General features: G+C 43.6%; 1 protein-coding gene across 4 annotated transcripts; it reads right to left on the bottom strand.

Moving 5' to 3' along the window:
* Window positions 1–1,433: 1,433 nt before the first annotated feature.
* Window positions 1,434–11,733, bottom strand: brsk1b (BR serine/threonine kinase 1b). Of its 4 annotated transcripts, none has more exons than XM_084677731.1 (19): window positions 10,478–11,733; window positions 9,796–9,890; window positions 9,245–9,330; window positions 8,893–9,033; window positions 8,633–8,749; window positions 8,474–8,507; window positions 8,197–8,265; window positions 7,812–7,958; window positions 7,411–7,442; window positions 7,150–7,314; window positions 6,618–6,715; window positions 6,138–6,300; window positions 5,948–6,008; window positions 4,660–5,269; window positions 4,264–4,312; window positions 4,030–4,153; window positions 3,580–3,790; window positions 3,361–3,450; window positions 1,434–3,263 (listed from the first exon to the last, which is right to left on the bottom strand). In XM_084677731.1, the coding sequence occupies exons 1-19, from the start codon at window positions 10,563–10,565 to the stop codon at window positions 3,046–3,048; spliced, it is 2,598 nt and encodes an 865-aa protein (XP_084533857.1). In that variant the 5' UTR covers window positions 10,566–11,733; the 3' UTR covers window positions 1,434–3,045. The 4 variants fall into 4 exon arrangements, with proteins under 4 accessions (XP_084533857.1, XP_084533858.1, XP_084533859.1 ...); XM_084677732.1 differs by having other exon boundaries at window positions 6,138–6,291; XM_084677733.1 differs by having other exon boundaries at window positions 6,138–6,288.
* Window positions 11,734–13,346: the final 1,613 nt, after the last annotated feature.

Below are 13,346 nucleotides of genomic sequence, written 5' to 3'. Positions count from 1 at the left end.
ATGGCATGCATAAAAAAAATAACAAAAAAACATTCATTGTCATAACATTAGGGTCCATTCTGCTGTCTAACATGCAGCATAACAGGGGCAGTTAGCTTCGGAGGTCTGTCTTCCAGAGTTCCAAATTACTCATGGCTCAGTTCTAATTCACTGTCAATTCACTGTCATCTTCAAGAGTCACAGATAAGGACTGGTCTGAACATAGAAAGCTGTTTCCACCATATTACACATTATGACAGGGAAAGTGAAATAATGCGCATGTTTTGGTAAGAGAACCAGCCCTTGTCATGTGAGTCTATGGGAGGGCCTTGAATTAGATGTGTAAGCTATAGTGAGACCTCTTTCATCAATTCGCATCACCATGTCAATAGCTGTGAGAGAGATTCTCATCTGAACAAGGTAGGCAAACACGCTTACACAACTAGTTATGTCTAATCGTGGGTAATCATGGTGACTGTTGAGTCAATTGTAAACAAAGACTAACCTGATAGACAGTGTTTTGCTACTTGCCCTGTGGGCCACACATAAGACTTTACTGACCTGCTAAATCCATAGAATTTACAGAGAAGTGGATTGACACACATGGTCTCTGTGAAGTAACACAGTACAGTAAAGTATGGTGATGATGTGGCACAGTAATATGAAGTGCTGTCAATTGGAGTCCATAGCAATGTGGCAGTAGGGTTTGCCAGATGGTGGCTTAAAAAGTTTCCATAATAGTCATCCCAGATAGGGTGTCAAAGAGGGAGGAGCTAGAACGAAACTAGCTTTCACTTGCAGTATTCCTTTTTTAGGGGTGACCAGGGTGATGGAAGGGCGTAACCGGGGTAATGAAAGAGGGTGACCGGGATGAGGGAAGGGGGTGAGGGGGTGTGGGGACCATGTTGGCCAAGAGAAGAAGGAGAGGGGAAAATGGTTTGGTTTGCTCTGTGTACATTTCTTTTGTGGGACAGTGCAAACCAGTTTTAAAGTCCTGTTCAATTCATATGTATTATTTGTAACAACATTGAAAGCAACAAGTCTTTGTCACTGGCAATGGGTTTCTGCTTTTAGAGGCAATTTGTGTTTCTGTGTAACATTCTTGCAAAAGTGAAGAGGGGACTACATACAGGAGCTTCCTTTTTAACCCTCTCCTGCTCTCTTCCACTTTTTCAGGTGTCTATGACTTGGCCTACATCAGATTTGCCTAAAAAGCATAAAATCTCTCATAGGTTTGTGTTTCGTATTCAGCTTTAGTATGTTTTGATTCTGTGTGTGAATACACCTTAATCATTTTCTAAATTGGGACTAAACTATATATATATATATATATATATATATATATATATATATATATATATATATATATATATATATATATATATATATATATATATATATATATATATATATATATATATATATATATATATATAACGTAAACATAAGCAGTAAGGAATGTTTGCAGCATTGGTTTTCAAAACATAAAAATGAACAAGCAAATTTTCTACTTTGCTTTCAGGAAATGATATGAACTCAAAAATAGCAGACATTGGGGAACTGTCTCAGTACAGACAATTCAATATTTACTTAAATGTCTCCTCTTTTTATATTCCCATTTGATTCTCCCTCTTTTCTTTCCATCTTGAGCTTCAGGAATATTCACAAATAAATAAATAAACACGGAAATAGACTGAATAAAATAAATACATATTATGGCAATAATTGTAACGTTTTTGACATTCACTTAGCATCATCTTCCATCCTGCTGGCGGTAAACATCTAGCTCATTTGCACTTAATTCACAAAGAGGAAAAAAAAAGACAGAATAACCAAAACAATGGATTTCATTCTTTCTGTGTGGCTTGTTTCTTTTGCCGTCCTGGGAGAATGAACATGCAGCATTTACATACATGTTTGTCTTTCTGCCTCAGTTTGGTCAGTCTTTCTTTCTTCTTGAAATGACGTTTTCCAGATCTCCTTTTAGAAGAACTCGACTCTGTTCTCTCTGCTCATTTTGTGCACTCTCTCATATTTGGGAGGAAAGGGGGGGGGGGGGGGGATTAGTGAGTGTAATGAATCTTTAGCGTGAAACTGAATTATATTTGAGAGAAAACAACCAGTGTGGTGAAGTTCAATTTCCTTCTCTAAAATCATTCACACAAAAAAATGGTTAAACAAGATTTAGTCCCACAGTTGCATATCTTCTGTAAGGATTTGTGTATGGCCTTTTTAGAATGAGAACTAGGACTTATTTGAAAGTATGTGTTCAATAGTAAAATGGGGCTACAACTATTAGATAGCTCGTTGTTATTCCTCAAATAAAGGCAAAATGGTTCTACAAATTCACAATCAGATCATAATTACCTGATTCTCTGTGAAGAAGTGGTACGAATGATATCAAGAGGAAGTGGCATTTGCCCTTTTCATTTGTCAAATAGCTGTATAAGCATTTTAGATGGCTCATTTGAAGGCTTGATTCAGATTGTTTTGTCATTAAGCCAATTATTTTTATATCGCTCTGTAATACGACACACCACCTCTATTTCTCAGTCTTTTAAGATAATTTCCTTACTTGCCTTTACCCATAATTCTATTGGATGGAACTATCACATTTCCCTACCATGGGGAACAGGGAGGTTAAACAGGTTTTCAAGTTCAATGGGTGACTCCATACTACAATTCACCATACATCTTTCCTCTGAGCAGTTTGAATCAGCTAGCTTCTGATCTGACTGTTGACAGGACTCATTTTGATTTTCCATATGTGTGGTTGATGAAAGATGATCGGTAAATGTTCTGGACATACTGTAGACATGGACTGTGGTGTTCCTGACTAGTTGATGATGGTGATTCCCAGTAGAAATGTGTTTTTGTTTGTTTAAGTTAAGGTTGCTTATTAGGGTTTCCTGACAGCCTCAAAGGACAGCCAGTGAGTGTTTTCCAATAAGGTGGTGTGGTAACCTGTGCTGTGGGTGTTCTGTTTGATAGGGGAAGCCTGTGTGTTCCTCAAGATGTCTCTGGCCGGTCCTGCTCCTGCCTTGTCTGGTGCTCTACAGGATTCTGTCAGGGCTGAGACTGGGTCCCGTTGGAGGACAGGAGTCGGGTCTTGTCTTTACCGGAACCTCTCCTCTGTAGAACACTGCCACTGCCACCTATGCCTGCGTCCCCACGTTCGACCCGGTCACTTCGCTCTCCACGGTCCCCTCCGCCTTCGGAGCGGCGGGAGTTCTGGCGGGTGGGGGTGCCGGGCTGACGTGAGGAAAGCTGTCCGTTCTTCTCATCTAAGAAGGGGGATGAGGGAGGGACTGTGTGAAAAAAAAACGTCGACTGTATGTGTGTGATTATTCAGAAATGTATGTGTGTGTGTGTGGGACCCACCAGCCAGTGCCTGCACAGAAGGCTGATCATGAGTACTAAGTAGCTGGGCTTGAATCGTTTCCACTACTCTCTTGAACCTTCGACTGGGACCTGTGGGTGGAAGATGAAGAGAAATTCACACTCCTCTCTGCACATTTCCTAGCCTACCTCAGGACTAACTCTACAGGCCATCATCAATATAAGTCATTGTTACAGAGTATCACCCACAATGCACCATACCTGATATTAGGGTGAAAGTCACACTGTAGATGCCTGTCTCTCTCTTTCCTTCCCTCTCCGCCCTCTCCCTCTCTCGTTCCCTATCTCCTTCAGAGAAGGCGATGTCCACCTGAAACTTGACGGGTTTCTGGAAGACTGAGGGCCCGCCAGAGGACTTGTATTCAGCCCGGAAACTAGTTTGAGACATGACGCTGTGGCTCAGAGATGGGATCTGGAGTTGGAAGGGAGGGAGGAGGGGCATAGAAATAGGATGAGATAAGGATGAAACTATGACAGAGTTTGTAAACAGAAATGTAATATTGTTGAATAACAGGATTATGACACTCCAGTTCTTTTTCAATGGTGAAAAAATGTATCCATAGAATAGACTGTGAATTCCCCCTGACTACAATACTGGGGGTGTGATGAAGACAATCAAATTCAAGAGAAGTAGGTGTCAGAACCACTCACAGACAGAAAGGCATGAACTATGTCAGCTTTAATGGAGCTGAGTGGTTTGTCTTTGATCACAACAAAGATCTGCTCCTCCTTCTCCAAACTGATGAAATTCCCAAACCACGACTTCTTGGCTAGCCTGCACAGAAGAGGACAATGGAGTGGTGTTAGACAGTAGAAAGATGGGCTGGTCCATCAACAGATAGCACAACTGTTCTGCCTGATACAGAACTGTGTTTGGATACTCACTCAGGGCTGGATTCTGGAGTTAGACTAGACATGTCCTCTGATGTAGGGACTGAAAGAGAGACAGAACAAAAAAGTGAGGCGATGAGAGAGGAAAAGGGAGAGTGATGACAGCAAAAGAGGAGTAGAGAAGAGTATGAGAGACCGTGGTAATAAACTTAAGGATGACACTTGAAGAGGTTCTGTTTCATTGACTTAATTAGCGATCAGAGTGAATCATTGGTGCACCACTCTTCTCCACCTCTACGCAGAGACAACTAAGAGAGCTGCCGCTTGGCAACTAAATGGATATATTATATAATTACACGCAAGCTTTAAGATGAGCTGTGTGTCCCTTTCCCTAATGATCACACTGACCCATGTTAGAAGTAATGTTATGTTTCTGTACCACCATCTTACCCTGCAGCTTGCGGCGGTGGAAACGAGGTGACCCCAGCAGGTTGTTCTTGAATGAATTGAGGCGTGTCCTCCAGTGGGCGGAGCTACTAGCTGCCATGCCCCCACTGCCTCCGGGGCTGGAGGGAGGAGTAAGAGACAGGGAGCCGCCGCCCACGCCGCCGCCCCCCTCCGCCCTGGAGGAAGAGGAGGAGGAGGAAGAGGAGGGAGGGGTGGGAGGGGGGTGCTGGGGATGGTGGACAGGGGTACCCAGAGGGGTGGGGAGCGGAGAGCCCTGGGGTGTGACCTGTGACACAGGGGGGGCAGAATTAGGATAGATATTCTTAGTGACAGACTTGAAGACGGAGGGAGCAGGGAAGAAGAAAAAACGAGGAATGGGGGAGAGAAGAGGGGAGGGAGAGGGGGAGGGGGAGGGAGGCGTCTGAAGGGGGAGGGACTTCATGGACTGGAGGTGAGGACGATCAGAAGCCGCCTTAGAAGGCAGGGTCTGGGTTTTTGGATCGGGTGCACGTTGGGATGCCCGGGGAGTGGTGGCACTTCCTGGTTTGGGGTCTTTGGACTGGGTGGTTGAGGCAGAGGTGACTTCTGATTGGCTGAAAGTGAACACTGGGCTCTGATGGGTGGACAGACAAGAGACAGAGGGATGGAAAAGAAGGAAGGAGAGATGGAGAGAGAGCAATGGTCATGAGTTATGATTTGTGAAGATTTTTCCTAACACATCTGTAATTCTCGCTGTAAAGATTACATTCATCGGTATATGATTTTGGGATATATTATTGAATTATATGCTGTTTGGGTATTTTACTTTTGGGCATATGTAATGTTTTAATTTTGTGCGGTGAACAGGAAGTTGTTTCTAAGATATGTTTCCTTTGTGTATTTTGAGGGGCCTCCATGTTTGTTCGACGTGTCTGTTATGGCTTAGTGATGAGTTATGGCTTAGAATGGGACAGTATGGGGGAGGTAGACAGGCTAAACCAGAGAGGGTCTCACAACAACAACAGCAACACCAGATACATATTTACAGACAATAAGAATGTGCAGAAAACCAAATAATTAGCCTAAAACTACCAAATAACTTATAATAAATAACAAAAAACGTAATAATAATAATACAAATAACCAAACTAAATAAAAAAAACTACAGGTGTCATTTCCTGAGATCTGTAGTCCTCAGGAACAGAACTCTATCTATTGAACAAAATACATACTATAATTTTCTTAATTTAAAACTGCAATCAAATTGAACAAAATGAGTATAGTAAAAATGAGTTGGCCAAAAGTGACTTACCCTGGGACTGCTCAGAGGGCTGGAGGAGAGCCCAGTGGAGGCTCCACTGACTGAACGAGACCTGAAGTGAGAAACAGAATACACACCGATACATAAGCTGGGTATACTGCTAAAGCAAGAGACATATTTGTCTTTATTGAAAGTGTGTGTTTACACTGTGTGTTAGTGGGTGTGGCTGTGTGTGTGTGACCTCTGGCTGTGTGCGGACGTGTCCAGGGCTCTGCGAGGGGGCGTCGGGGATCCCTGGTCCGTCACACTCAGGACCTCCAGACTCTTCCTCTCAGGACGATGGCGGACATGACGGGTTAACATGGGGGAGTCTACCCGCTTCCTGGGGGGGTCTGCTAGGAGACCTTAGACAGGTTAGACTCCTGAATGGTTGGAAGTTCACACTCCTGACTGGTTGCTAGGCTAGACTATTGAGTTGTTTTAGAAGTTGTGTCTCTGTGGTTAAAAGACTGTGTTTATTTTCTGTCAAAGATAAGTGGTGTAAAGGCTGTGTTTCCAACCAACTGGCTAAACAACAACTGTGTTTCTTTCCTAAGTGGAGTAAAGCCTGTGTTTCTACCGATTGGCTAAATGACTGTGTGGTGTAACAGCAGTGTTTCTAAACTCTGTAGTTAAAATATGGTGTTTCTTTCCTGAATGATACAAGGACTGTGTTACTAACCTGTGTCATTCCTGGGCGGCAGGTCTTCATCTTCACAGCTGGGGTAACGTTCTTTCCTGTCCAGGAGCAGGTAATAGATCATCTTCTCCTGATTATCTCTGAGAGTTTGAGGGAGATAGAGTAAGGCGGGGGGAGATGCCGGGAGGGGAGCATAACTGTCATAACCTACATTCGAGTTGTAGCAATATGATGTTGTTCTATCTAGATAGAACTGAAAAAATATATTTGTTTCCCCCCCCCAGGATGACCTCAACAGAAAATGTCTAGATGAAAAAGTAAAAAGACAGAGCCAAATAAGAAAGAAAGGGTGAAAGAGAGCCATTGTTAAATATCCTTGTACTTTGCCAGAGTGATGTAACACGTAACATGGTCAAACAAAACAGAGGGGATAGACAGAACAGAAGAGAGGGATAGAGAAAGTATGTGTGTGTTGGGTTGGGGGGGGGGGGACCACGACTAATTGCAACAGCGTAGATGTGGGTGTGACCCTCAGTCCTGCTCCCTAGTATGGGCATGCGTGTCTGCTACTCACTCCTCACACTGCAGGTCCCGTGTGAGTTTGCTGCGGTCCCTGAAGCAGCCCAGAGAGTGCATGCTGTCCAGCACGTCAGGGTCCAGCTCTGTCACAGACACGATCCTCTTCACGCACACGCGCCTCGGAGGGGGCTGTTCCGGGCACGGCTCGTTACGCCCTCCGCTGTGTACATGATCAGACATGATCAGACATCAAACGTCATCCTCCAATCAGGGCATGCTCATATAATCATGGTATGGCAGGGATGACAGTACTTACAGGTACCAGGAGTGTTTCTGTATTGCTTCTAGCTGAAAGGGAGCACACGTAGAACAAGATATGAATATGGATTCATACTATATTAAACACATGTTGGTTCTAGATCTCTGATGAACACCAAAATCCAGGCTCCAAACCTAATATTCTATTAGGATGCAGGGCGGCGACCTTGATATAAAAGACTGACCTCATTTCACGCTGTGTAAATCATCTCTTCCCTGGTCACCTCTACAGCTGTCGCCGTACCTCGTTCATGCTTTAACTGATCTCTCACATCTCTCGTTTCTTTCTGTTCCCTCCTCGCCCTCTCTACCAGCACGGCCAGTTCAGCCTCTCTCTCTCTCGCTCCTATTCTTCCCAGTGGTGTCCCACCTCCCACCCAAACACTAGTACCGTCGTACCGTGAGCCGCTTGTCAGGGTTGACCTCTATCATGCCCTTCAGCAGGGCCTGGCAGTCAGGGGGGATGAAGTGGGGCATGTGGAACACCCCACTCTTCACCTTCTCCAGCAGCTGCCGCAGGTTGTCATGGTCAAAAGGTAACGCCCCCTGGAGAGAGGGAGCACAGAGAGGTGGAGGGGGAGAATGGAGGCACAGAAAGAGAGAGAGAGAGAGAGAGAGAGAGAGAGAGGGGGGGGGGAGAGAGAGAGTGAAAGAGAGTGAATGAGAGTGAAAGAGAGAGTGAAAGAGAGAGAGAGACCGTGTTAGGTCGTGCAAACACACTTTTGAGGACAGTTTGGCTTTGTATAAAAGGAAGAAAAGGAAGGAGACAGAGACAGGTTCCTACCACTAGCAGAGCAAAGAGGATGACTCCACAGCTCCAGACGTCAGCCCTGCGGCCATCATACTTTTCTCCCTGGAACACACAATGGCACTGTTACACACATATTCCACAGAGAGAGACAGACAGAGGAAGAGGGAGAAACAGAGGGAGAGAGAGAGAGAGAGAGAGAGAGAGAGAGAGAGAGAGAGAGAGAGAGAGAGAGAGAGAGAGAGAGAGAGAGAGAGAGAGAGAGAGAGAGAGAGAGAGAGAGAGAGAGAGAAAAAAGAAAGAAAGAACCTACCCTGATCACTTCTGGACATGCATAGTGGGGGGATCTGAAACAAGGAAAAAAAATTAAGAAAACTAATATTCTGAAACTAGTCTGAAAAAATATTGATGACAGACATATGCATTCACAATCAGCAGAAGTGCACTCAGCAAACACACGCACACAACCTACCCACAGCTCGTCTCTAGTAGGCTGTCCCCAACCTGTAGGGAGGCCATGCCAAAGTCAGCAATGCGAATGTTGTTCTTCTCATCAAGGAGCAGGTTCTCTGGCTTTAGATCTCTATGACTGCTCACACATACAAACACACACACACATCAGGGAGTCCGTTTGGAAAAAACAGATACATATATTGAGTCAGTTTTGTCAATATATTTCTGAGTCAGCCTGGGATGCCCCCTATAACGGGCTCATTTTGCCATATAACTGACCATATAGAGTGACTGTGGCAGAAGTCAAGGGCTGAGATGATCTGCCTGAAGAACTTTCTGGCTTCTTTAGGGGTCAGCCTGCCTTTCTTCACCAGGTAGTCAAAGAGCTCTCCACCCGATACATGCTCCAGCACCAGGTATCTAGTGGAGAAAATACCAAGGAAGATGAAAATAGGCCTTCACAGAGCTTGTAAACACACACACACACACACCATCCACATACATGCTTATACACATGCCATGATCCTACAGTGGAGGTCACAGAACATTCTTTCATAGCTTAGTTTCTAGAACCAAGAGTCCCACAGAAAGAGAAAGATAGAGGTTAAGTATGGAAAGAGAACATACTTACAGATACTTGTTATTCTCATAAACGTCATGCAGCTTCAGTACATGAGGGTGTTCTATTAGTTTAAGAATAGCTATCTCTCTCTCCACCTGAGGAGTGAGAGAGAGAGAGGGGGAAAGAAAGACAAAGAGAGGTAGCAGGATTGCGATGGAGACAATGAATGAGAGAAACGGGATAAAGTAAAGGTAAAGAGAGAGCAAGAGGAGGAGAGAGTTAGGGTGAGCAGGAGAAGAGAGGAGGAGTATGTGAGTGACAGTTTAAGACACCGTGAGGAAAGAGGCTGTATAACGCAGCATACAGTCTTAGTCCACCGTTCATACTCCAAACAGACAACATTTCAAGTTCTAAAAATGTTTAGCGGTACACGGAAACTGTGAACACTGCCAGGTGACATTGGCTAAATTGTGATTGTACTCGCCAAGAATACAATGACAGATGTAATATGTCACTGTGTTTCTGGGTCATTGTCATATTATACTACATGTGTCGCCAACGAATGAGATGTGTTGAAGGTGCACAGCGTGTTACCACCTCTGCTGTGTCTGTCACTCTACCTTCATAAGGACAGACTCGGACAGCTTTTCTCTATTCACAATCTTTATAGCCACCTTCTGTCCAGTTATGCAATGGACGCCCAACTTCACCAGACCTGAGGGAGGAACGGTGGGATGGGAAGGAAGATACAAGGTGGGCACAGAGAGGAAGGTTGATCGTTTGTGAGAATGACATGACACATGACATAGGCTAGACTATATACCATTCACTGTTCATGGCCATGCCTTATGAGTATTTCTGATCACAGTAAACCGACACAGTTGTATGCTAGGGTTGCATTGGTCTCACCAAGTCCTCAACAAATTAATATGGGTGATTTTAATGCTACTGTATTACCATGTGCATACACACAGAAATGCATAGGCCTACACAATAAAACAGTAGCCACACGCAATTTCTACATACTCTGCACTGCAAAAGTGAGAACATGTAAACTTTACAAATTATGTGAGAACGAAAATGTTTAAAGGGCCTGTGATGACATTTCCGTTACATTTGGTAACAGTCAACACGAAACGCAAACCATGCAACCTACCAAGTCAATAGCACCGTTTAGACTAGCATATTTAGTTCATATGTAACACATTTAATCAATTAATACACGGAACGAATCCTTCGAATGTTTTTTGCAATCTCACATTACGCTATTCGAAGAAAACCAGAAGATCGGTGCACCCTTACCTGTCTGCCCTTTCCCCAGCGTTTTCTCCAGCCGGTAAGGCCCGACGTACTGGGCCGATTGGCCTACAGTCAGCTCTTTGCTAGTCATGCTGACCGTCTGTTAAAGACGGAATTCTATCACTATAAGGCTATATGATCAATGTTATTTGTCCAGAGAAATTGATAACGATTACTCTCAGTCCTTCGGGCGGCGCGGCACCGCCGTACCGACATTACAGACACAGCGATGTCACAGGGAGTGATAGAGAACGGCTGTGGTCGCGATGGCAGTTCCGTGGCCTAGCCTACTCCCATGCACTTGTTTTTCTTGCGGCTAATGCATATATTTGTTGTTGTTTAGAGATCAATTACAGTATATTTAAAATGATAACCATAACGGCCCCATCATTGTATCAATTCAAAAATGAACGTAGGCTACATTAAATTATTGGGAGTTGAGAAAGAGGGGTAAGGAAATATTGACAGGCGCTATCTTAGGCTAGATGTCCAAAATGAACTACTGAAGGGATAAACAGCAATTTAAATCGCTGCAGTTACTATGATAGTTCGTCAATTAGCCTACCGTATAGAGCTGGTTGCAGCTGTAATATGAAAATCTCTCAAGCAGAGACTGCATAGCAGATTACATCCCAAATCTACCCGATACTATTTGTATTAGTGAATAATGTTGGTTAAGAAGTTGTCCCGAATGTTTTCACAGAGATATAGGGCCTAGCCTATTCTTCTTATTATCCTCCTTCTAAAACTAGACTAAATGTTTTGTTTCCTTCCAGGATAGCATATTCAATTATTACAGCCACAGAAGAACGATTTTCCAATATCCGGTGCACACTTAAGTTTATCCCTGGCCCTGCATCAGGAAACTGGGATCATAGCGTCGAAACAGCGTCCCCACTATCTGCAACCGTCCAGGCTACTCTCAATCTTCCATTATCAGTGTCAGTAAAGAGTTAAGATTGTGTTCCTCTTTAAATTTCTCGCAAGAATCGTTTACTTTGAATGTCGAACGTTCGGCCGTGCTATAAATCGTGCTTCTAGAAAAAGCAAGCATCTTTGGCTGGTGTAGTAGCCTGCCGCTCCCCCTCCCTCTCCGTCTCTCCCTTGCTCTCACCCTCCCTGCCTGACTGTCTATGTACATATCACAGCATCTTCTCTCGCGTTCCTTCCGCAGCCATAGGATTCATTCTTCACCGGTGTCGGCGTGAATCTTGTCTTTTCTGGAACGTTTGGAAAAATATTTGTTTGTCTATCGGAGTTTTAGGCATCCAAACGCCGTCACGGGATAAACTCTCCACCGGTCGTAAAACCCTTTTTTCTTTCTCCCCTCCTCTCTTTGCTTGTCTCTTCATCCAATACAGACAGCATCAGCATCCGGGTTCCGCTTTTCCTACCCCCACCCTTCTTTCATCCACCCTCCACGCCTCATCCTTGAGCCCGGTGTTCCTCTCCCTAAATATTAATTTAACAATAATCTTGAATTCTTGTCCGAGATGAACCTTCCTTCAATTATCTTACAATCCTGTTTGGGATTTTTTTGTTATCTTACATAAATCATTCTAATCATTCTATTTGACCAAGCCTGAATTGTTGGTGGAAACTTTTTTTGACAAATGCAGTTCTCATTTAATTTTTTTAATTAAAATAAATCATTTTTGGGGGGGAGCATTTACAAATAGTTATCTATGTGATCGTAGTGCAATGTGTGCAGTTGAATATCTTGACATGACGTTTGTCTACTTAATCTCTTAATCTTAATCTCTTCGTGCGGACAGGTTGAAATGTTCCAGATTAAATGGTGCATGGCTTGTTTCTTGATGGTGCGATCATTGACATAATGAAATATGTGCGCCTGGCTGGCCTAGCTAGTCCCTTGCTTCATGTGGAAAATTATGAAACCATGAAAGACAGCTACTGGGACAAGCCAAATAGAGGCACAATGGCTTTTGGTGCAACAATAGTCTAATTAATTATTGATCTGCCTATATTGTTCTCTGTGGTTGGATCCCCACCCCATTAACTTCTACAATTCCATGTGTTCATTGTTACATGTACAAAATATGTGAGTTGCCACATGTTTCTTAACTTCAGTACACAAAATGATGTTGCCCCATTTTGATTAATTTCCACAGCTGTAGAACGTATGATTCACGTAATGTGTGAACGCAACGTAGTGCAGTTTCCTTTCTGTCCACAGAGTGTCAATATATACCCATGGCTTCCTGCTGAAGCGCCCTCGCACATTTAACACATGAACACACCTCTCACAACCTATCATGCGGGTTGATCATTTAATACAGTGTCTGTGACAGATTCTGCTTGGCTTTTAGGTGGTACTCTGGCTATAACATAGTGGTGGACAACAAAAAATAATATTTCAAAAGGGTTTTTCATGAGGATGTAAGTGATCACGGGGAAATATATTTAGCAAAATAGGTGAATGTCTATCACATGACGAATCACGAAGGCACCCTACATGACATTTTAAATGTAGGCGTGTGTGACCTCAATAACCCAGAGGCTCAAAAAGTTCAGTTCCATTCTCACACACTAGGAGTCAGGTAATCAGAATGAGCATACGTAGGGTTAGGGTTAATCACATAATCAACATCAACAACAACAGATAGAGAAGAATACTACTTAAGCCTTCTCAACGTGCAGGGTCACCCAGGTAAGGATTAAGTGTGTTTACTATCCTCTTTACAGTGTCAGTGTCCAGGCTAATGTACGTTTTTTGGGGGGATCCATTGATGTCTGAAGGTCCTTCCTAAACTTGTCACATGGAACAATTGAAGAGCTATTTTAAACCAGACAAGCAATGATCCATTTGGAAGGTATTGAACATGCTGCTTAGCCTGTTATTGAGCACAAC

The sequence above is a fragment of the Hypomesus nipponensis genome, chromosome 17 (assembly GCF_054491055.1).
Source record: "Hypomesus nipponensis isolate SF chromosome 17, ASM5449105v1, whole genome shotgun sequence".
Lineage (NCBI taxonomy): Eukaryota > Metazoa > Chordata > Actinopteri > Osmeriformes > Osmeridae > Hypomesus > Hypomesus nipponensis.
This window is presented reverse-complemented; position numbering and strand designations above follow the sequence as displayed.